Source organism: Mastacembelus armatus, unplaced genomic scaffold (genome assembly GCF_900324485.2).
Source record: "Mastacembelus armatus unplaced genomic scaffold, fMasArm1.2, whole genome shotgun sequence".
Lineage (NCBI taxonomy): Eukaryota > Metazoa > Chordata > Actinopteri > Synbranchiformes > Mastacembelidae > Mastacembelus > Mastacembelus armatus.
The window spans coordinates 481,198-506,246 of NW_022872866.1; the positions used below are offsets into that span (position 1 = coordinate 481,198).

The window sequence follows — 25,049 nt, forward strand, 5'->3', positions numbered from 1 at the left end:
CTTCCCTCGGTAAACTGCATGTCTTCTGAACTGAACTGCTCCTGTTATTTCATTGGTTCTAAGGTTTCAGGTGAGAACAGCTCCTGTCTGATGAATGTTGGTGACACTCATCAAATTTTAACATTGTGGGTTTAAAGGTTTCGTTATAACCAGAGGGCCCAGGTCGGTACAGACACTTTCCAAACACTAGGTGTCGCAGGCGTCCAACTCGTCACGCTGGAAACACGACACCACAACAGTTCACATCACCGACTAACTGTGGCCTGGCTCCGCTTCCACCAAATCCCAGAGAGTAAAAGTCCTGCATTCAAACTGTTACTGCAGTAAAAGTACAAAGAATCAGCTTCCAAAGTAAAAGTTACTGCGGAAAAACAGCAGCTTCGCTCCTGGTGCTGTTCTGTGACATTTGACCCGTGTGGCACAGAAACCGTGAAAACTGTTTTTGTGCAGCTTCCAGTTCATTAGTTCGTTTGCTGTGTTTGCAAACGCAGAATAAACCAGATCTGAGCAGGGGCCCCCACAACACGGGGCCCCGGCAGGTGTCAACTGTGCTTTAGTGCTGCTGCAGATCAGACTCAGCGCCAACATTTGGCCCCGGGCCCCTGCACAGTCCTTCACTTTTCTTATTTGTCCGCAGGTACAGAACTAGTTTTATTGACTTTAAGGACAGAAGTTCCGCCTTTAAAAACAAACCGCGCTGCCAAACTGATGTGTGTTTTCCACAGGAGCAGAAATATTTTGGCTCCATTCTGTTTCAGTCCAGTGCACCTGACGGTCGCGCGCCTTGGCACATCTTAGCTGCGGGGACGCGCAGAGAGGCTGCTCCTTTAAGTGAGGGTAACAAACGCGCCCCCCTCCCCCCGGCGGCCTGTTCTGAGAGAGGAGGACGCCGCTCCGCCGGGGCTCTGATGGGAATTTGAACGCGCAGAAGACACCGCCACACGGCCCGGCTCACAGCGGGTCCGCGTCACGGTAACCTCCCCCGGTTTGGATGTATGCTGGTCGGCTTCGGCCTGCTGACTGAGCGGCTGGTGCCTGGAGGCTGGGAGCAGGACAGCGTGTGCCCGGGCTGGTGCTGCTGTCGGCGGGCTGTAGCCGTCGGTCGGTTCCTGTGGAGCGCGCAGCGGAGCTTGCAGAGACCTCCGGCGGCTGCTGCCCGAGTGTGTTCGTGCGCTTCCCTCCGCGGGCTGCACTCGGCTGGGATACACGCGGATTCAGTGATTAGCGCTCCGGTACCGGGCGGTTGGATGTGTGTTTTGCCCCGCAGGAGTCACCTGGAGTCCGGGCGGAGAGACGGGGCCGATGGCGCAACGGGTGCGTAAAAATCCACTTTTATCCGCGCGCGGAGACGCTTGTTTGTTTTAGCTGTTGGATGTTTTTTGACCCCAAAATGACACGAAACACGATTTGACTCTAAAAATAAAAAAATAAAAATCCATAAAATTCAAATTTAGTTTTTGTTCCTGAAAACAGATTCACAGTTTAACGAACTTTGTCCCGCGCGTAAAAACGACCCACCAGAGTTTTTTATTTTTCAAAACTTAATTCCAGAGTTTTATTTTTCTTCTCGTAATAATTTCTGTTCTGTCAACAGATGCGAGAAACGCAAAAAAATGTCACAGCGACTAAAGCTTAAAAAACAACATTAACATTATTGTTCAACATCGTTTGTTCAGCCTGGTTTGTTTTCCTCTTCATTTATGACAAAACGATTCAGTGAAAGTTTGAAAAGAATAAAACATGTTTTGAGCGTCAGGGAGAGGAAGTTTATTAAATCAGCTTCTCTCAGTTTAAAAGCTCCGATGTCAAAAATGAAGCGATGTTTATTTTTCATGACCCAAATATTTGAGGATAATTATGTGGCAGATTTTTGGTGAAATGCTGAGTTGGAGCGTCAGAGTCGACCGGCTGCTGGTTCCGGCTCAGAGGGAAATAAAGTCGAACACGGACCGATTTTAAAGAGCAAAGGAAAATAATGTAATTTCTCTAAAGCACAAATGACACAGGAGCTTTTGCTGTTTGAAGGAAGTTTAAACCTTTTAAACACATTTGATCAATCAATCAGTTTTTTAAAAGACTGAAAGTGCAGCAGTGTTTGACTTTTAATCAGTTCAAGACTAAAGATTAAAGCTTTTTTAAATTTAATATGAACTTTGCATGTTTCACATTTAATAAAACAAAGAAAAGAAATGAAAGAAATGAAAAATTAACTTTATAAATTTGCTTTATAAATTCACTTTATTTGAAAAGATTTGAGTGGAAATAAAGAAGGAGGCGATTCATTTATATTTATATTTATTTTTTAAAGAAGCTCGTGAGGGAAACTACAGCAGCTGATCCGTGTCAGAAACTCACCAACAACCAGACGTGCTGTTTGGTGTTCACGTTATTTTGTCCACACCCGATCAGTCGTTTTGATCAGAAACTGGATCGAACCTGTTTCAGAGCAAAAGCCCTGATTAAAGGGGGGTGGACACAATAATAGGAACAGCGCATCAAACACCTGGAGCTGTTGTTGGATCTTAAAGTCATTTAGTTTAGAAACGTTTCGATTTTTTCTTTTGTTGTTTCACGTTTTATTTTTTATTTAATCAAAAAACTTTGTCGGACTGGGAGAATGTGAGATTTTGTCAAACTAATAATTTTTCAGCACTACAGAGGAAAGAAAGGGGGTGGACAAAATAACAGGAACACTGGGGCCTGTCTCTGTGTTTGCTGCTGATTTTGTTCAGTGAGATTTTAGTTTTTTCTGTGTGTGTGTGTGTGTGTGTGTGTGTGCTTTAACAGGATGAGGGTTTAAACACAGGACTTTATAAATGTGACGTAGAATTAAACTGAGCACGTATGTGACAGAGCATTTTTCTGTTCGGGTACAAACTCAGTGTTCGTCTGAAATGGGCCGTGATTTTCTTCCTTTTGTTCTTTCTGATTCACTCAGTGTTCGGTTCATTAAGTCCCCGACACGCCCTCGTTCTGCAGAGTCTGAGCCACAACAAATTCACTCACTAAATCTGGGCGGATGTTTTTACAGGCAGATGGTTTTAAAGTCACAGGAGGTCTGAGGGTTTCTGGACTGTTTCACAACAAAAACGGCTCAGATCAACAGACACAACCTGAGTTTTGTAACTTTAACAGAAACAGCAGCTGAATGTGAAAGTGTCCTCAGTGTAACGTGTGAGTCCAGGACCTGGTTTAGCTTATTGGTCTGTGTAATGGGAGGCCCGTCTTTGTCCAGCAATGGACCACTACGGCACAGACCAAACAGCTAAACCAGGTTCTGGATTCACACCGAGTCCAGAACCTTCACTGCATCAGTTTTCTTCCCCTTTTCGTTGCTATTTTGAGGCTGAGCGTCACTGAGGTCAAAGGTCACATGTCTGTCTGTGTTTCAGTATGAAGACCTAGTCCACTATGGGCTGGAGGGGGTGGGCGGGCCCTACGGAGACCCACACCACCACCACCACGCCGCCGCTGCTGCAGCTGCTGCCCGCTCCCTGCAGGCCGTTCACCTGGCGGCCTCGGCTGCTGGTCCCTACCCTCCGCACCAGTACTCCCAGTCCAGCCACACCAGCAGCAGCGTGGCCGCCACAGCTGGTGACGCCGTCAAGAGGGACAAAGACGCCATTTATGGGTATGATGCATTCACTGACAGTGTGAAAAAACAAAACACAGTGCTGTCACAAAGTGAAAAGCAGCTTGTTCATGTGGTTCGAGTTGGACACGCCGAGCCGGGCCGGGCCGGGCCGGGCCAAGCCAACATCTGTGCTATTGTCATGAAGTGAAGCTCGAGGAATCATGATTCACATTCACTCAAATTCAAGTAGCAGAAAGTAGAAATACTCCACTGCAGATCAAAGTAAAGCAGTAAAACAAAGTAAAAGAACTTCTTGTACTACAGAAAAATGGCTCCTGTCAGTTTAATATTGTTTGGTTTATTTTTTCATGGGTTCATTTAAATGACTTGTAGTCAGTGCTGGAAGAAGAAGTACTCTGATCCTTTTACTGCAGTAAAGTACATGAGTACTATCAGTATAATGTACTGTGTCAAAGTAAAAGTCCTGCAGCTCTGAGTTGATCAGATTATTGATCCTGAGGCTTCAGCAGCATTTTCCTGTTGAAGCTGCTGCCACAGTTCAGTTCATCCAGGGTTTCTCAACCTGAGGGTTGGGGGCCAGCGAAGGGTCACCGGATAAACCCGAGTGGTCGTCACATGATTCATGGAGAAGACGGAAGAAAAATGAAAGTGTCGTTGCTTAGTTTGAATTTTAAAGTGGAAGTTTCCCTTGGATCACGTAGACGAGGTGGTGGGTCGTGTTTTTCTAATTAACGTTCGGTTTCTTGCCTTTCACTGCCCTGTCCTGTAAATTCAGAAAAGAGACGATCTGAGGCGTTTAGTGGACGTGACAACCAGCCAGTGCAAAGCTCATTATTTTTATTGTTAACAACTTTACCTGCAGCTGAAACTGTCAAATAACTGCAGTGCAGTAAAAAGTACCATGTAAAGTAGTAAAAACTATAAAATAGAAGCTCCTTAAATACTTGTATTTGTATGTTGTATACACAGTATAGGTTTAGTACCTCATAACTCATAGAACTCTAATTACAGCTGTGGAGTCTATGTAGTACTGGGAAAACTACAGTACGGTATTTCACAGTAGAATCTAAAATAAGATAAATAAATAAAATGAAGCCGATAATGAAAATGTAGAAATCGCACCATGAACATGATGTTTTCTGTCTGATTAGTCTTTTCCCAACATGATCCTGCTGCAGCCTCTAAAACTCAAACCCACCAGTAGTTTTGTGTGTTAGTGGCCGGTCGGACTCGGGGTCAACGGCTGCACCTTTGACATCTGGGACTGAGCGAACACTCGTGTCGCTGAGTGGGATTTTTCCTGTTAAACTCTTCTTCTGGAGTTAAAAAGATGTTCAGGAAAAACTACAAGCTTTGTCTCTGAAATGTAGTGAAGTCCAAGAATGAAGCAGCACAGGACAGAAATACTCAGGTGAAGCTCAAATACCTCAGAAAAGACGTGAAGTGAACCAGTTTAAACCTCTGGCGTCTGCAGGAAACTGACCCCCCTCTTCTTCTTCTCTTTCTTCTTCTCCTGCAGACATCCCCTATTCCCCCTGCTCGCACTGATCTTTGAAAAATGTGAACTGGCGACCTGCACGCCGAGAGACAGCGGCGTGGCCGGAGGAGACGTCTGCTCCTCGGACTCCTTCAGCGAGGACATCGCCGTCTTCTCCAAACAGGTAGGCCCAGGGGTCCCGCACCTGTCGGATCAGCGGCACCAGGAAGGAGGCAGGTGTGAGGCGCTAGTTGGGTAGAAGTATAAAGTGGTGAATATTTGAGTAAGGTACAAGTACCTCACAAGTGTAGCTGACAATAGTTCATGAATACTCTTGAGTACTTCGTATCATTAGTATTAATTAGATTTCCTTAAGAACAGTAACCAGCAGAGAACAAACAGTCTCACCTGAGGCCTCATGTCGTTTTGTGTGTAATGTTCTGGTTCTGGTTTTCTGTGTGTAGATCCGATCGGAGAAGCCTTTGTTTTCATCCAACCCGGAGCTGGACAATTTGGTGAGTTCTCGACCGACACTGTCACACTGTGCAGTCCAGGTACAGGTCCAGGTCTCTGTCCTGGTCTGAATGTGCCTGATGAGTTTCCTAAAAGACCGGGAACCACCGCAGGTGCCGGCCCAATCCTCCAGCACACCTGAGCCCCCCCAGACGCTGTTTTGACGTAAACATTTCTCAGCAGCAAACTGAAAACGCTGACGATAAAAACCGCAGCAGATGAGACGTTTGAGGACACTCCGTTCGTCCCAGTGCTGTTTCTGAATTGGAGTTTTAATGTTGGTTTAAGTCGAAATATTGTTTGTTTGTTTGTTTTTCAGATGATTCAGGCGATTCAGGTGCTGCGCTTCCACCTCCTGGAGCTGGAGAAGGTCAGAAAACACAGATTTGTCCCTGCGACCTTTGACCTCTTCATCTATCTAATTTAACCAACATGTGCTGTTTAATCTAAAGTAATGAGATTAAAGCAAAGACGGCCACTGTGCTGCTCATCCAGGCTTAGTCCAGGCTTAGTCCTGAACAGAAACCTCTGTAATCCTGCAGGACCTCCATCATGTCACAGTCCTGGAACATTTGATTTGATGTTTCTGTCTTTGTCTGAATTTATCTCTGATGAATCTCTGCAACCTTTGCTGTAAATCGTCTGTTATCTCCAGGTTCATGAGCTTTGTGATAATTTCTGCCATCGGTACATCAGCTGTCTGAAAGGGAAAATGCCGATTGATCTGGTTATAGACGACAGAGACGGAAACAAATCAGACAACGAGGACTTCATCAGGTCAGCGGGGAACAATGTGGATCAGGTGAGACGCTGAATAAGACGACACCTGTATGGTGAAAGAGTGAATCCAGGTTCATTCACAGGCAACAGCTGCTGGTTCTGTGTGAGTCCAGACCCCATCCAGAGACTGACAGCACCAATGAATGTGTGTGAATCCAGAACCTGGTTCAGCTTATGGACCTTCAGACCTCCATTGTTGTCCAAAGACTATTAAAAACCCAGCAGGGAGCCACACCGCTGACCTGGCTCATATGGTTCTTCCTCACCAACAATGGGAGGCCCGTCTGTTTCCAAAAACCAGCTCCAGACGCTGCTGTGAGCAGAGAGAAGCTGCAGTGGAGCCAGAGACTGTAAAAAGTGTCGGCCTCAGAGTCTGGAGCTGAACTGGGAGATTCTCCAGTAAAACGATGCTTGTTCAGTTTTCAGGTCTAGTCTCAGAGTCTCTGTGGGTCAAATAGGTGTACAGTCTGTTTCCCACCTGGACAGATGTTCCTTCAGCCAAACAAGATGTTGTGTCGTTACATGAAACAATCGAAGCCAAAGCTGGTCCAAGTGTGAGACTGTTTGTGGCCTGATGTCAGGCGGGTTATATGAAACGTGCCAATTCATAATAAAAGAAAAGTAAAATAGGATCAAACTCTTTCATGCTCAGCGCCTGAGCAGCATGTTTCAGCAGGATCTGGTGACTGTGCTCGTGATCATTTCTCTACATATTTTTTATTTCTCCATTTCAGTCTCCGTGTCTTTGCTGAAACTCACAGTGTGTTTGCTGCTTTTCCTCCGCAGACGTCATGGAGCAGAGATGTCGACGAGACGGTGTCGACCCGGTCGGCCGGGACTCCGGGCCCGTCCAGCGGGGGACACACGTCCCACAGCGGGGACAACAGCAGCGAACAAGGTACGTGAAGAGTCCCGAGTATGTGTGCAGCAGCATTTGGACCCATGTCTGATTGGTTCTGAACGGAACATAACCCTACTGACTGGTGACTGCACACGGAGAACATCACCACACAGAACACTCTGTGGCTTCTGGTCTCAGTCCAGCTGGTCCTGTTCAGTCCAACTGAAACAGGCCCTGTGGTTTTGACATTTACAGTTCGACGCCACCCGCGAGTCCGACCTTCAGAAACAGTAGCGATCAGCAGAACCTCGGCAGCCTGATAGATGAGGACGTTTGTTAATCAAGCGAACCCAACACCACACTGCACCTTTGTCCGGTTTAATGGTGCCGCGGACTTTGGCAGTTACTCGGTGTTCCCTGAGACGCAGCCAGAAAATGTTTTCTCTCAATGAAGGTTTTTTTTTCATCGGTCCTGGTGTTGTCTGGACCAGAATCTCCTGCTGCACTGGACGTGTTTCATCAGGCGTCACCCCCTCTGGCTCAGCTGGTCCAGGTGTAGCTCGGTGGATGGCGGCTGGTCACTTTGGTTCAGACTGAACCATCTGAGCACCTGTTGATGGACTCAGCTGTGGCTGGCCCTGACTTTTCATCTCACACATTAGTGTTTGAGTGAAGTGTCCGTGCAGAGGACGGGTCCAGTCACACGAACCGGACGAGGTTTATCTGCAGCAGAAGCTTCGACACGTTGGTGTTTTCAGTCTTTGTGCTAACTGATCCGCTCTCATCTTTGTAAGACTGGATTACTATTTTATACTAGTCTACAGACTAAAACTAACTGTTGCACTGGTGCTGGTTGGTTGGGTCCCTGGTACCAAACCAAAGACCCAAAGTCTGTAGAAGAGCCAGACACCAACTGTCACATCTTCAATATGCTTCACTGTGGATCAGACCACAAGCTGGTCCAGCTGCACCTATGACATGCAGCCAAATGTAAAGTGGAAAATGAAAAACCTCAGTTCACCAGGATTTCTGCGAAGCGTCCAGAGCCAAACTGTTTTTTCAGTCCTGTGTTCACTTTTCATCCTGCAGGACGGAGAAACCATAACGCTGTCGCTTTCAATCCCACTGATTTTCTTTCAGCGAGTGAAATGAGAAGAGCAGCCTCTTGTCTGTGACGGGGTTAGCCTAGCTTAGCATAAGGCAACATAAACTCTATTCATCCCGAAGGAAAGTTCAGGTATTTAAAAATAAATGGGGATTAAAGAAGTGGAATTATAAATGTATCGATACTATTGATACTATCCTATATTTCTCTGATTGTGCACAACTGTATGGTCCTGATAACAGCTGATAACGGCCATTTAATGGGCTGATAACAGTCCAAATCACTGAGCTCAAATCCTGTCGTAAAACCGAGAAGACTTCTCTTCCTGTTGTGTTGCAGGTTTCTGTCTAATGTCGACCACAGAGCAGAAGAAACAAACCTGATCGTTGCATGAAGCTTTGTCTGTTTTCTTTCCTGCTGCTTGTTGTGGAGCCGAGTTGTCACAAGCCATTGGCAGGTTGGGTCGGACCTGGTTTTCCTTGGAGGGCTAGGACAGAGGGAGTGCGGTGGAGGGGTGGAGTGTAAATCAGCCTCAGGGAGTTCACAGTTCAGCCTAATGAGGCTGAGAGCTTGTTTATGGAGTTACGCATCATTTTTATGATTATTTCCACCTTTTCAGGCTCCGCCGCTCAGCAGAACCCTGTTCAGGTGGAGCGAGGCCCCGGTTCACCGCTGACTCTGTACAGGACCTGGAGCTGCTGTTGCAGGCTGCCGGGGACCGTCGCCCTCAGCGTGGCCCGGCGCTGTTAAAAACACTGAGGAGAAAATGAGCCTCATTAAACAGGCAGAGAAAGTGCAGTAAAAACACTGGGGCCAGCAGCTTTTAGTGGCTCCCAGCTAAAACGCCGCATTGTGTCACCAGCCACACCTGCGGGGGGATGGTGGGGCCGCAGGGTCGCCGGTCTGAACTGGGAAAATGTGTGCACGGTCCATGAGTTAGGGTCTGAGCTTTAATGTCCACAGCAGCTGGCTAACGTTGGCTGTTCTCTGACACGGCCTCATCTCGAAAACACTTCACACCTTCAGAATAAGGTCACGTACGTGTTGCGGTGCCCAGAAAGAAAGCAAAACTCGCTGATTCAGCCGTTTCTTTCAGGTGACTGTCTGGAGAACGGCGTGGCGTCTCCCAGCACGGGGGACGACGACGACCCTGACAGAGACAGACTGCACAACAAGAAGAGAGGCATCTTCCCCAAAGTGGCCACCAACATCCTGAGGGCCTGGCTCTTCCAGCACCTGACGGTAGGTGCATCAGTCCTCACTCACGGTCACGGCTTTTGGTCTTCACCTGAACTGGACACAGAAATGTTGTCCTGTTGTGGAAGTGGCTCCAGGTTACAGCATCAGCTTGTCACTGTTTTTAAGTCCAGGTTAACGTTTCAACATGAAACAACCTGAACTTCCACTTGGTCGTTCATCCGAACGATTCACCAGGCTGTTGGTTCTCCTGCTGGGCCAGTTTCTGGCCACAGTGTAATTTCAGTTTGCCCATAGAACCGAAAAGCTGCGACCTGATGGTGAAAGTCAGTCTGAACCTGCGACGCCACAACAAACTCTGGTTTTGATCCAGAACCAAGTAATCCACAACTTGCACTGTGTGTGTGTGTGTGTGTGTGTGTGTGTGTAGGTATTGATCGACCAGTCTACAGACAGAATCAGTCTGGGAGCTGTTCCTGCTCCTTGTAAGGCCAAACTTCATGCTGCTGCCTCAGATAAAATACATATATTTTTTAAAATACTCACTAATTTGCATGGAGTCTGGTTGGTTTGAGTTTAGACTCAGCACCTCAGTTTTTCTCAAATCCTGGTTTCAGCCCTGGTCCCTCTGTTCGGTTGTTGGAGCTGATGAAATAGAAAAGCCAGGTGAGTCTGGTTTGGACAGGGCGTGTTGTTCCCACTGAGCCTCATGTTAATATGTTTCTGTTGACCGGCATGAAACTGCATCGTAAATATCAGGCAGGATAAAACAACCTGAAGGGAAATATGTTTCTTTATGAGCGTGAAGCTGAAATGAACCAGCCAGTAAAAATGGGAGGGGGCCCAGTGGAGTCGTGACCGACTCACAGCTCCCCCGCCTGCCTCCAAACACAGAGAGGCTAAATCGGTCCGGGCTCGGCGGGGGTTCGGGCCGCTGCCAGGACTTGGAGCTGAACCTGCAGGACACGAGTCCTGCGGCAGATGGGAGGGAGGGGGAGGGAACACCGGCACCTGAGGGTGGGGGCAGAAAGGAGGCGCCGGCTGCTGGAGGTTAAGGTCGTGAGAAGGACAACAGACACAGATAAATGATCCAGTTCAGGAGCAAAGGATAATAAATTTCTTTATATACAAACTGATTCACAGTCACAGCCAAGTAAAACTAACAGAAGATAAAACAATTTTAAATTTGACGAATAATTAAGACAAAAAAGCTCTGAGACTAAAAACGAGGCTTAAAAAGTAAATTATTATTTTTTAGCATCATCTCACTGAGTTTTGTTGGCACGTAGTGTCGGCACCGGTGGTTTGGAATATGTTGACATTCATCAGAAGAGTGAGTTGGATCTTAGACTGGAGCAGTAGGACGTGGGAGAAGAGTCTGGTCGGTCGCCATTAAAGAGCTGGTTTAGAAATTCCATGTGTCTCCATCCAAACAGCTGGAGAGACTTTAGGTCCAGAGCTTCTCAGCACGGCGGCGGCAGAAAAAACTCCACCATCAGCGCCACAGACGCACGGAGGCTCGCCCGCTGGTGAGGGGGCCTCCTGAGCTGGGACGGATGAGGTAGCAGGAAGCCCCCTCGCCGACCTCACTGCCCCCTGCCCTCCATCCATCAGGGGTCAGAGGGCACCAGGACACCTCCATCCATCCATCAGCGGCAGTTTACAGCCACAGAGCTGCAGATGGGGGTAATGGCGAGGCCACGGCGGCCTACAGGCAGCAACACGTGTTCAGAGACATGTTCGCACAGGAAGTCTCGCTCTCATAACGCCATCAGTGTGAACGCTACCATCGGCCCAGAACAGTCAGAATCAGCGGGCCACAGATTTAACAACAGAACAGACGTGACCTCCATGGTTCCTGCTGCCGTGTCTCTGACAAAACCCCGTGATGACCCTTCTGCCACGTCCACAGACTGGCCATGTTCGTCAAAACGAACACGGCTCGTGACGTCAGGTCAGCTGCTCAGGTGTCTGACCTCTGAGTCCTGGGCCATCGGAAATCAGATGAACGTCTGTCCCATGAGACACGTGGGTGTGTCTCTTTAGGCCTGTTTGACTGAAATTAAATCAAAACCAGTTTAAAACTGGTTTGGCTAAACGCTCAGGGTGTGTTGGTAAAAACCAGGTTGGTGCCTCAGAAACTCGTCTTTTGGATCTTTGTGGTCAAGTCGCCCGAAGCAAATTTCTTTTTTGGATATTTTGAACCAAATCTTTTTCAGTTTAAACGGGAGCACTTTCAGAACCAGTCTTGACCCGGTGGGTTCTCGGGCTCAGATGTGGTTACAGATATAGAAATATAAACATATATAAAAGAGTAGAAGCGTGATGTTCAGGGCCCTGTGGTTTGTAATCAGCACTGAAACTAGCTGCCGTTCTGGGTCTGGTTAAACTGGATCAGACGTTCAGTCCCTGCTGTTCTGGGGCTCCCTCTCCCTGCAGAGCAAACATCATCCATTACCTCTGTGACAGGCCCCCCATGGGCCCCGGGGCCCGGCTCTCTGTGGGGGTCGCCTTTATTAACCCCCACACACACAAACATACACCCAAAAATGTCCAGCATGTGGTCACATACATCACGGCGTGGCCTTTCTTCCCTGACAGCGTAAATGAGCGTCCGTCACAGAAGGAGGTGGCAGATGGAGGGAAGGTCTCCCCCCGTCTGAAAACACCTCAGGAAGAAAGATGCAGCTGAAAGGAGACTTCAGGAGGCGCTTTCTGATTTTGGGACGTAAACAATCGCTGCATTCAGACTGTTGGAGGTGAACAGCTGCGTCCAGTCCACAACACATGAGGTTCCTGTTTTAGCATCACTTGACCGGCTGCTGTTCTGATTATAAAAGTTTATTGATTGATATTGAGTTTTATTGATTGGTTATATAGAGTTATTGCCCCCCCCCCCCCTCCAGTCCTACAGTCCTACTTTATTTCCTGCTGTGGAGGTTTAGGGCCAGAAGGATCCAGCTTCTGAACTCTGGGAAAGCCTGAGGAAACTGAATCAGACCAAATCAGTGTCTTTGTTCAAGTCGCGTTTTAAAAACATCCTGGGTAGATTTTACCTCTTGGTCTTATCTCGTCCTAATTTTAGTTTCACTTCATTTCATTTGGTCCGACTCCCCAGTTACCACTTTCTGTGTTTTATTGTTATTCATGTTATTCATTCAAACATTTTTAATCAGCAGGTCGTGGTCAGGAAACCTGTCCCCCCACAAGGGGCAGATTATTAAAGGTTTACACCCCCGTTTTGGACCTGGGCCGAACTCTGATCGTTTGTTTGAGGTGTGTGTTTGACAAACTGTGTTGTCAGTGAACAGGCCTGTTGGGGGTCTGGTTGAAACATGACTGGACAGTCACACACAGGCATGTTCAGTACCTTAAAACATCATCAGCCTCATCACGTCTGTGGTTCCAGATTTTAAATGAACTGCAGGAGCATTAGTGTGTGTGTTGCCCCGGTTTAAACAATCCTTGTCGTAACAGCAGCTCTCAGAGAAGCAGCTGCCTCTTCACTTCCTTTGTGCTTCTCCATGAAATCTGCAGCCGGACGGGTACAGCTCCTCCCCAGTGCAGGAGAGAATGAAGCTGCCTCCTGATTGTCGCTCTTTGTGGCACATTAGAGGCAGTTTAGGCCAATTACCTGTGATCACATGAGAGGGCACACACACTGGTTTTGGCAGTGGGATGGTTGGGCTGCAGAACAGGAGGCTTCAAAGAGCTTCCCTCCTCGCCGCGGGGAGGGCTGTGGTGAATCTTCCGGTGTCGCCCTGAGGCTGCTCGACGGGTTGCTGCTCGGTTTTTAAGGGTTGGAGTGAAACCAGGAGGTGGAACAGAGAAGGGGCTGCTCTGCTTTATGGTCGTTGACCAACAGCTCTGAAACACCAACTGTACATTATCGCCTTCATGAAGGAGGATTATATCCAGTAACACACACGACAGACAGTTTAAGCCACCAAAGCCGTAGGACACAGACGTGTACTTTAAAATGGTTTAGAGGACAAACTGAGCCATGAGGTCCTCAGCAGGCAGCGAAGGTCTCTGTAGTTTCTGTATGTCGCAGAGATATTTGGCTCATATGTCGGAGAAAATTCTAAATGCAACAAGTTCTTTTAAATCTCAAAGAGTCTTCACGAGGCCCAAAGTGGAAACACTCCAGATCAGAACCATGTTGGACCAGACTCACTGTGATGTTTCATATTTTGTTTGCAGCTAACATGCCTGCACCATGTGGCCGTTCTTTGCAGAGCTAAGTGTGAACTTGTGCGGCGGCGCACGTTCCGTCAGTGTGAAAACAGCTGCCCAGAGTTCTGCTATCTGGGTCAGGGACGGGCAGGGACGAGCCGTGGAGGATCTGCAGCAGCTGGTTTCAGTCAGCACATGAACAAACCTTCAGCTGCTGCACTGAAACGTCATAATTCACAGGCCTGAGTAACTGTTCTGTCCTCTGAGCTCACACTGTTTATTTAACACTAAAACACAGACATGGCTCAATACCACTTCTGTGCCTGGATACCTGATCTTTGGAATAGGCCATGTCTCATCACATGCACTTCCTTCCTAATTTCAGTTTCCATCCAAGTCTAAACCCACATGACCATATGTGCATTGAGAGCATTACAGGCCGTAGTCTTTCCTGTTTATTGGTGTTGTTTAAATTAAACCTGATAATTATCTGAACATTTGGATTGTCTTTTGTCCACCAGAGTCCACTGGAGCACTGACCTCCTTTACAGCAGCGCACATCTGACAGGGAAAGTGCTTGAATAAAGAAATGATTCTGCACAGTGTTGTCACTGAGCTCTGACTGAAAAAAAGTCCTTAATAAACCAAAACCTATTATTGCAACCCGACCGAGTCATTCTACTGAACCCGACCGAGTCGTTCTACTGAACCCGACCGAGTCGTTTTACTAATCCGACTGAGTCGTTCTACTGAACCCGACCGAGTTGTTCTACTGAACCCGACTGAGTTGTTCTACTGACCCCGACCGAGTTGTTCTAATGAACCCGACCGAGTCGTTTTACTAATCCGACCGAGTCGTTCTACTGACCCCGACCGAGTCGTTTTACTAATCCGACCGAGTTGTTCTACTGACCCCGACCGAGTCGTTCTAATGAACCCGACCGAGTCGTTTTACTAATCCGACTGAGTCGTTCTACTGAACCCGACCGAGTTGTTCTACTGAACCCGACCGAGTTGTTCTACTGAACCCGACCGAGTCGTTCTACTGACCCCGACCGAGTCGTTCTAATGAACCCGACCGAGTCGTTTTACTAATCCGACTGAGTCGTTCTACTGACCCCGACCGAGTCGTTTTACTGAACCCGACCGAGTCATAAAACTGAACCTGACCGAGTCGTTCTAATGACCCCGACCGAGTCGTTCTACTGAACCCGACCGAGTCGTTCTAATGAACCCGACCGAGTCGTTTTACTAATCCGACCGAGTCGTTCTACTGACCCCGACCGAGTCGTTTTACTGAACCCGACCGAGTCGTTCTAATGACCCCGACCGAGTCGTTCTACTGAACCCGTCCGAGTCGTTTTACTGAACCCGACGTATGTTAAGCTGGAAAACTCTGCTGGTCATTGAATAGCATTTAGGTTAAATGTGTGGTTTGTAAACAGATCAGTAAATCAATCAATACATGCACACACAATAGAAATGCATCCTGTAGAAACATCAGTCACACAAACTCTCAGTGCGCGCACACACACCCACACACACACACACAGTCTAATTAACAGCTCTGTCTCCACTCGGCTTCCCTCTGTAATTGGCTCCCCACTTCTTCCCGTTAATTATGCTCCATTTCATATTCCCTTAATGAGTCTCGCCCCTCCTCCATCTTTAACACTCATTAGCAGCAGCCTCTTTCTCCTACAACAACAACAGGCCTGTGGTGTTTTCCAGCGAGTTGACGTCCTGCTGTTTTGTCCCCCTGCAGCACCCATACCCGTCGGAGGAGCAGAAGAAGCAGCTGGCTCAGGACACCGGCCTCACCATCCTGCAGGTCAACAACTGGTGAGGACACGCTCTTTTTCTTCTTCATCTTGTTTTTGGGAGGCCCCTCCATCCCTGAGGAAACCTAATGATTTGAATGATTAGCTCCTGTGGGGGTGTCCTGTCTCCAAACATCCCTGATCCAGTCACAGGAGGCAGCAGGTGGTTGATTGTAGAACTAATTGGAGGGTGGAGGAGCAGTTTACCCAGACAGAAATGTTAACATCAGCAGCTTTTTATTGTTCAGACCTTTACCACGTTTTATTCACCTGAACTTAAACTGGTGTTTGGCCTCTCTGAACAATTTCTGAGCTCATCTTCTGCTTCACTGCATGATTTGAAAAACCACAGAGAAATGGGGTTATCCTTCGAAAATGAGCTCCTAGCAGCACTGCGGCAGCAGGTGCACAGGTGTGGAAAATAAACATACCTTTGTCTCAGGTTTCTGATGTCACCTGAGGAGGAAAAGCTACAACAGAATAAAGTTTCTGTTCAGTACAGGCCGGTTGGCGAATGTAGTGAGTTATGCTGTGGGCGGCAACTGGCAGCTCGGTTTTTAGCCAGTATTTGTTTATGTTTGCAAAGTTGATGTTCACTGCTTCATTTTTTGATGCAGTGACAAACAGCAGTGGATCCATGTGACATCAAAGAAAACATAAAACCTGACGATTCACAGGTTCTTTGAGTAAAGGTCTCTGTGTGCTGACACCACAATGTGCTGCTCATTACCCCAGTTGTAGTGTCCAGACACGTCCACACTGGTTTTAGGGTTCAGGTTAGAACCAGGTTTAGGTCAGGGTTACACGTTGAGGTAAAGGATTCATTATTTCAATGAATGTCCTCACAATTCTAAGAAAGACCAGTGTGTGTGTGTGTGTAAGTTGGTGTAAATGGCATTTTCATGGCCAACAGCTGGACTGGTTTATCTAAACACACTCGCTGTGGAGTTTGGGGGGGTGACCAGAGAATGACTTCCAGGACTGGAGTCTGTGTGTAGTTTTCATGTGTGTGTGTGTGTGTGTGTGTGTGTGTGTGTGTGTTGTGGAGCTGCTTTGTGTGAAACCTCATCAGAGGGGTCCGACTGTACTGGGGGGACTAAGCTACCCCCCAATCCTCGACCACTGTTGCGGAGAAAAACTCCACAAAGACATAAAGTGAAAAGATTTTTAAGATATTTAAAGATTTTTAAATATTTGAGTTGTTGTGTTTGTCAGTTTAGTTTTTTCTAATGTTTATATTTATTCACCATCTCTCAGTTTGGTTTCCAACAGTATTCAGAGCATCTGAGGAAGTTTTCAGTTAGGGAGGAAGGTGACTGATGCCGACCAGGTGATGCCAAATACTCTATCCAGGATCCTCCTCCTGGCCTGTCCCAACTCCCTGAAAAGGCCTCTGAGGCTTTTGTTTTGCTGAAAAGGAAACCGGGTCATTCCGCACTTTTTTTGGCCCCTCTCCACCCTTCTTTCCAAACAAGTTGAAATGGAGCCCTCCAACCTGGGGGTGCAGAGGTGTCAGGGGGAGGACCAAAGGACATAAATCAAGGGGGAAAGCACAAGGCTTTCACTCCGGGGCGGGTCAGGAGGGTCGGCAGGCGGTCCAGAAGGCTTTAAGCTGAGGAAGACCAGAGCGCTCCTCTGAGCAGGGGAGTTGAGGGGGGGGGGTGCCGGGTCAAAGGTCACGCATACCAGGATGATGGCTTTCAAGAGTGTACTTAGACGTGTATGAATGCGCCGCTGCTGTGTTAACCACTGGTTTACCCTGAGACAAAATAATGTGAACGCCCTGTTGTGTCCATCAATAGTTAGCTGTTAGCTCATAGCTCATAGCTGTTAGCTCATAGCTGTTAGCTGTTAGCTGTTAGCTCATAGCTCATAGCTGTTAGCTCATAGCTGTTAGCTGTTCGCCAAGCGCCAGGAAGTTTCCACAGTGACAGGCAGCTTAAATGGACTGATCTGAACAGTATTTTCATAAATCTGAGCTCAGTCTGTGTTAGTGATGTTTGCAGCAGGTGATCAATCAATACACTAATCTGAACCAACCTGCATTAACTGGACCACGAGCTAAAGGGAACCAAAATTCTGTGTAACTGAGCTTTTGCCTGCTAAACCACAGACCTTTAGCTGTGAACATGACTTTATTGTAAGTCTAAGTTTAAACTGTGAAACTGAACCACTGGTTAATGAAAACCAAACATTTTCTTAACTGACTTCACTCGTTTCTAAACTGAGCTGAAGTGTTTGGGCTGCTAAACTCGACTTAGCTAACGAAAAGCCAACTGCATCTAATGGAAACTGACCCTTGTTTACAAAGACAAACTGGACCAGCACCAAGTTCTGGCTGTTAAATTGAACCTTTGCTATTATCGTTTTGTGTCACGTCGTTTTCAGGGCCAAGAATAATTTTGTTTTTGAAAGTAGAAAAATTAAAACTAATTTTCAGACTGAGTCTTTTTCTGACTTTAGTAATTTAGCTGCTAGATTTCCCAGTGAACTGGTGCAGACATTGTACTGGGCTGATGATGTTACTGTCCAACGAACATAACACAGAAAACACTTCTCTTTCTTCTTCCTCTCCCTTCCTTCCTGTCTCAGGTTCATAAACGCGAGGCGGCGAATCGTTCAGCCCATGATCGACCAGTCTAACAGGGCAGGTACGTTTCATGTCTGTCTGATGCTTAAAGCAAATATTCGTCGTATCATGACGTCTCAGTTTCATTCAGCACCTTTAAATTATTTCTACAAATTCAGGTTGTAACCACAGCAATTGAGATTATTCAGAAAACCTGCTTGTCTTTGTCAGTTTTCTTTGCGTTTTCTGAGCGATTTGTTATTAAAGAACCAATAAAAAGCAAAAGATGTTTTTATTACCTGGAGAGTGAAGAAGAAACATCATCAGGATAAATGAGCAGCATTTAGCTCATTGGGTTTGTTTAGGCTGCTGAACCAATCGTGCTGAAACATTAGTCTTAACATTAACTTAATATGTCTGAGACCTGGACAACCTAACGCTTCCGTCCCCCAGTATCCCAGTTTGTACTGGAGGTAAATCCAGACGATGTGAGTTTCTGAAATCAGGATGTGATGCTCACATGCACAAAACTGGGCTCACATCTGGAATACTAACGCACATGTAAACACACCCAGGCTCGGTTTGAGCCGTACAAGTCCCCCTGCCGATCCTCCCCCTGCCTGGTGTGCTGAAGCGAACAGAGGCTTAAAGTCCAGGATGGAATGGCCTCTAAACCTCAGCAGGATTAGCTCCAGACAAAGATGCTAATCGCTTTGACTGACCACTCCATTGAACATTTTAACCTGGGATTAAAACAAATGGGAGCTCGGCTAAAGCGGGGCTAAATTCCTGCTAGCCTTTTGGCCCCGAAGCTTTGTTAGCATTAACCCCGGGGCTGACTTCCACACAAAAGCATCGATGCACAGCTGAAGGACGGCGAGAGAAGCTGTCACAGTCTTTAGTCCTGGGAATGAGACTGTTTAGGCTGGAAACCTTCACTCACTTCCCCCTAAGATGAAACTTCATCACACTGATTTCCCCTCGAGGGCGAATACTTTTCATTTAACGTCACCTCATCGATGATTAATGACCCACTCCCATCATCCTCCTCCTCCTGCTGCTGCTGCTGCTCCGCCATCAGGTCCAGAATAGTTTACTGATCTGTAAACACAACGTAGCTCACACTGCTGCGTGAGCAGAGAGGAATAAATATCGTATCCTGACGAGGAGGCTGATTTGGTCGCAAAGGAACATTTAGTGTTTTTAATATTCCAGTCACGTCCTCAGCCTGGTGTGATAGTACAGTTAGAGACTGGAAGAACAAATAAATAAACAAATAAATGTTGCTGTTGTTGTATATATATATATATATATATATATATATAATACGTGTGCTGGATACTTTAGCTTTTATTAATTAAATACTAGAAAATGTAAAGAGCCATAAATTGAAGCTTTACCCAGTCATTTTTCTTTAACTCTGGTCAGAGTGAGACGTCTGACTGCAGGACACATGGGAGAAAACTGAACCTATGAAAAGGGTTTTTGTGAATTTGTTGGTTGAGGAAAATCACATTCAGCAGCAAACAGCCTGAGGTGTGTGTGCTGCTGAATGTTTGTGCGATGAGCAGCAGCTGTCGGTCCGTCCTGCAGCTCAGTGTGACTGTGAGAGTGAGATAATTAAAAAGTCGTCCCCGTCTCCGCCCACAGTGAGCCAGGCCGCACCGTACGGCACAGATGGTCAGCCAATGGGAGGCTTCGTCATGGACGGACAGACGCACCTGGGAATCAGACCGCCTGGTAAACACACACACACACACACACACACAGAATTGTTTAGATGTAATTTGATGTTTACTTTTTCTTTGTGTTTCTGCTGAATGTGTAGTTTTTAGTTGAAGTAATGAAGCATCATATCAACAATAATTAAAAAGTTTACAGCTGAACTGACACGATCATTACAGCAAAACAACTTTCACACATCTTCACATCCAGACACACAAAACATGTGATGGTCTGATGGTGAAAGGACTAAATACTTTACCTCAAGTAATTACTTAAATATTGCAATGTACTTTATACCTGAGTATTTCCATGTAGTACTACTTCATCCTTGGACTTCACTACATGTCAGAGTCAAACCTTGGACTTTTTCCTGCTCTACATTTACCTGATAACTTTAGTTCCTGTTCAGGATCAGATGGATCCAACAAAATACAGACTGATCATCAAACTTTATTGATCCCTGGGGGGAAAATCCCAAGATACCCAGCAGTATGGAAAGTACTTCAAATCAGAAGTATATAAGGTAGTTAACGTCAGCTACCCAGCAGTATATAAAGTACTTCAAATTAGAAGTATATAAGGTAGTTAACGTCAGCCACCCAGCAGTACATAAAGTACTTCAAATTAGAAGTATATAAGGTAGTTAACGTCAGCTACCCAGCAGTATATAAAGTACTTCAAATTAGAAGTATATAAGGTAGTTAACATCAGCAACCCAGCGGTATATAAAGTACTTCAAATTAGAAGTATATAAGGTAGTTAACGTCAGCTACCCAGCGGTATATAAAGTACTTCAAATCAGAAGTATATAAGGTAGTTAACGTCAGCTACCCAGCGGTATATAAAGTACTTCAAATTAGAAGTATATAAGGTAGTCAACGTCAGCTACCCAGCAGTATATAAAGTACTTCAAATTAGAAGTATATAAGGTAGTTAACGTCAGATACCCAGCAGTATGGAAAGTACTTCAAATTAGAAGTATATAAGGTAGTTAACGTCAGCTACCCAGCAGTATATAAAGTACTTCAAATTAGAAGTATATAAGGTAGTTAACGTCAGATACCCAGCAGTATATAAAGTACTTCAAATTAGAAGTATATAAGGTAGTTAACGTCAGATACCCAGCAGTATGGAAAGTACTTCAAATTAGAAGTATATAAGGTAGTTAACGTCAGCTACCCAGCAGTATATAAAGTACTTCAAATTAGAAGTATATAAGGTAGTTAACGTCAGATACCCAGCAGTATGGAAAGTACTTCAAATTAGAAGTATATAAGGTAGTTAACGTCAGCTACCCAGCGGTATATAAAGTACTTCAAATTAGAAGTATATAAGGTAGTTAACGTCAGCTACCCAGCAGTATATAAAGTACTTCAAATTAGAAGTATATAAGGTAGTTAACGTCAGCTACCCAGCGGTATATAAAGTACTTCAAATTAGAAGTATATAAGGTAGTTAACGTCAGCTACCCAGCGGTATGGAAAGTACTTCAAATTAGAAGTATATAAGGTAGTTAACGTCAGCTACCCAGCAGTATATAAAGTACTTCAAATTAGAAGTGCTACTTTTACTTTGGATACTTCAAGTACATTTGGATGCTGATACTTTTGGACTGTTACTGCAGTAACATTTGTACTGCAGGACTTTTACTCTGTGTATTTGTACTGTTACTGCAGTATCTTGCCTAAAATGAAGGATGTGCAGTGTTTAAACATCTGGCTCGTGTGTTGGTGCTGCAGGGCCTCTGGGTGCTGTGGAGATGGGGGTGGGAGTGGAGGGACAGTGGCACTACATGTAGCAGCACCACCTGCCCCCTGCTGCCAGAGGACCGGCCCAGCGTCCTGAGAACCTCCGTGAGTCTCTCCACGCCTTCCTTAAGTTTATCTGCTCCTCATATCGGGTCCAGTCGGGGCCTCTCCAGTTTTATCTCCAGTTTTATTTCTTTTTAATTAATTCTCAGTTAACGGTAACGTGGGTTTTGCTGAGTTAATGTTCCTCAGTCCTCGGGGACAGTCCTGGTTTCTCCTGTCCAGGTTTGGAACTGGCTGACGTTTGTGTAGAGATGAAGATGAATGAGTTATTTTACTATGAATCATTGGAACTGTTTCCTACTGAAGACTTGGTCCAGTTAAAATGTTTTTCTTTTGTAATGTTGGTGAACTGGTCCTTTAAGACAATAATGAGAATTTAAAGTTACAGATGAAAATTAAAGGAGCAAAATGATCAGACGTGTCAATATTGAAGAACTAACAACAGAAGCAGGGAAACAAAAAGAAAACGTCAGCTCCCTGCTCTCCCCTCACTGAGCCCAGTTCCCTGGGATTTGATTAGTCCTGTGAGACCCTCCCATGTTCTGTCTGACGAGCCGGTCGTTAGCGGAGGGACACGCGGCGTCTCTTCGTTTGATCGTCCAGAGCCCAATTACTCCGTAGGCAGGAGGAGGGAGGGCAGTGAACGCAGCACGGGCAGGATGACTGGGGGGAGGGTCTGTTAAAGAGTCTTTGTAGGACCCGGTCGGTTTATTAGGAACCACTGTGTCGGACCCGGTCGGTTTATTAGGAACCCCTGTGTCGGACCCGGTCGGTTTATTAGGAACCCCTGTGTTTCCCAAAACCCAGTTGGTTTTGCTGTTCAGAGGGTTTGGTATCTTCAGAGTGAGAGTCCAATGTTTGTTAACACATTTGCTTTTTCTGGATGAGACCCAGGTTTTTTCAGGTCTTGATTTCTCTTGGGGAACTCATCCTTCCTGTTTCCTTCAGTTTCTCTGCAGGACTGTCGGCAGGTCTGCAGACCTCCTTGGCTGAAATGGATCAGGGCCCACCTGTCCTCACCTGTCCTCCCCTCTGTGCATCTACCTGAGCTTATGAGGAAACACCTTAGGATGTACAGTCTAGCAGCTGCAGCACAGGAACCAAGAGAACGTGAGGACAGAGGGAGAACATGAGTTAAAAATCGGCAGCTGTGACGAGGACACGAACGTCGACGTGGCGTCAAACTGTTGACGGAACTCAACCAGCCTGCGACCACAGATTTGACCTTTTCTGGACTACAACTACAGAAGCCCTGAGTGGACATTTAGAGAGCAGCAGGACGTGAGGTTTCCTGAGCAGTTCCTGTGAAACTGGACGGAGCTCTGTTTGCTGTGGACTCAGAGAACTGTTTTCCTTTCCACACTGTGTGTGTTTGTCTTTTTTCACAGACGTCCGTCTCCCCAGAGCCCCACAAATCTTTGAGTTTGAAATAAAGAATGAAGCTACTTTAATCTCTGAGTCCTGAACGTGTTTTATTGTTGACACCTGGAGCTTTTGGCTCCTCGGGCTCAGATTAGAACCAAACTGCCGTTGAACACCACAGAACGCCTGATGTAGTTCTGCCTGCACTGAGGCTCAAGGTTCTGGAGGATTTCTATTGTGGGAAAAATAAAATAGTGTAAAATAAAAACAATTGAAAATAACCAACCAAACTAAAATAGTGTATTTTCATCATTAAATGCACTTTGTTGTTTTCATTTTACAACAGTTTCATATTTTTAATGTTAAACAAACTGATACCAACCTTTGAAAAAACTAATTAGAATATTTAAAAAATATTTTTTAAAGTTATATGATCTGATATGTTGTTACTTTTAAAACCTCCAAATCAGCACCACAATAATAATAATTATTATTATCAATTATTTATTATTATTTATAATAATCAGTATTATTATTATTATTATTATTATGTATAATAATGATAAATAATTGATAACAAAAATAATAATTATTATAAAATATAATAATAATAGTATTAGTATTATTATTAGGGGACACATATAATTACATATGATTTCAGATTATTACTGGTGTGACAACATTTTACTGCTGCAGCCATTTTTAATTCTTTTGACCTGAAACAAAAGACTTTTCTGATCCACTGATTATTAGGGTCTATAATAATATTTAATAATTAAGATAATTAAGTAAAAACAAAGCAGCAACACGTCACATGAGAAGCTGGAGCCGTAAAGTGTTTACATGAAAAATGTCTTCATCATAATTTTCAGCTCATATTTGCTGTTGCACATTTAAAACCTCTTCGTGTAGTTTGGATGTGAAGAGTCTGAGTTTGGCGTCAGGGGCAGTCATATGTTTCAGCGCTGGTCCGAGGCCAAATCACTGAAAAGATAAATTATGACTTCAGCCTGGTCAACTTCCTTCAACTACCTTTCCCTTCATTTTCCACGTCCGAGCGCCAACATGGCAGCTGAGCTCAATCCAGTAGAAAAAGGCCAAGAAGCGTCAGCAGAATTCCCGCTGTGAGTTCAGGAGCAGTACTGGAGATCTGCTCTGGTTGGAGCGGACAACAGCAGCTGGCCCGGGCTCCGCCGCCTCACACGGGACGTCGGCTGCTCTTCAGCCAGTCGCTGCAACTTTTCCTCTCCAGTTTGACTGAGGAGGAAAAAGGTGATTTACATAAAACTGCTCCAAAGGCCCAAAGACAGAGACTAGTTCCCCTCCCGCTCCGGCTGGCCCCTTCAAGGGATCTGCTCTGCATTCAAAGATCATGTATCTGCCTCTTCCAGACCCTCACCAACGTGGACCAGGAGTGTGGGCGTTTGTGCAGGACTCAGAACTTGTCCGGATGAGTTTAATGCTCCTGGTGAGAGTTTTTCAGATCATTTCTGAAGCAGAAAACATGAGAGCTGAGGCAAACACGCGTCCTGGCCTCCCCCGAGCTGACTGACAGGCCCCGTGTTGGACTGCCCTCTTTAGGGGATTCTGCAAACTGCCTTCATCTCTGCCTTTAAAGCCCAGTGTGAGATATGTGCACTTCAACATGCAAAACAGAGCAGAGAAAATCCAACATGTGAGGGAAAGTAAAGAGTCTCTGGAGGCTGGTGACAGTAAACAAATGCGCTTCACACATAAAGCAGGCAGGCAGTGAACGCAGCACGACAACAACATTACATAAACATATTATATAAACATAAACATAAACAAAAATACATGTGACGGTTTATTTCTCCTGGGGCCAAAGGTCATTGCCTCCCATCTTACACACACGTATACATCACATAGCTTTTATACACACACACACTAAATATCTCCACAGATCGTTGTCCTCCTGCACTTTTGTCCGTACGTCTGACGTCCACTGAGACACGAAGAAAGAAAATATATTTATATATATATATATATTATATATTCATATAATATATATATATAATATAATATGTGTATATATATATATATATATATATATATATTCA

At 45.7% G+C, this 25,049-nt stretch overlaps 1 protein-coding gene across 2 annotated transcripts; it reads left to right on the plus strand.

Annotated features, from left to right (window-relative positions):
- Positions 1-869: 869 nt before the first annotated feature.
- On the plus strand, positions 870-23,060 carry meis1a (Meis homeobox 1 a). Of its 2 annotated transcripts, XM_026323991.1 has the most exons (13): positions 872-1,314; positions 3,393-3,631; positions 5,115-5,256; positions 5,537-5,587; positions 5,905-5,955; positions 6,241-6,387; positions 7,152-7,263; positions 9,408-9,553; positions 15,450-15,526; positions 18,097-18,155; positions 19,724-19,813; positions 21,538-21,651; positions 22,558-22,696. In XM_026323991.1, the coding sequence occupies exons 1-12, from the start codon at positions 1,303-1,305 to the stop codon at positions 21,594-21,596; spliced, it is 1,185 nt and encodes a 394-aa protein (XP_026179776.1). In that variant the 5' UTR covers positions 872-1,302; the 3' UTR covers positions 21,597-21,651; positions 22,558-22,696. The 2 variants fall into 2 exon arrangements, with proteins under 2 accessions (XP_026179775.1, XP_026179776.1); XM_026323990.1 differs by lacking the exon at positions 21,538-21,651 and having other exon boundaries at positions 870-1,314; positions 22,558-23,060.
- Positions 23,061-25,049: the final 1,989 nt, after the last annotated feature.

Coding starts and splice junctions, on each gene's coding strand:
- meis1a (XM_026323990.1), top strand. Junction 3,632..5,114: donor GACAAAGACGCCATTTATGG/GTATGATGCATT, acceptor CTTCTCCTGCAG/ACATCCCCTATTCCCCCTGC. Junction 9,554..15,449: donor GGCTCTTCCAGCACCTGACG/GTAGGTGCATCA, acceptor GTCCCCCTGCAG/CACCCATACCCGTCGGAGGA.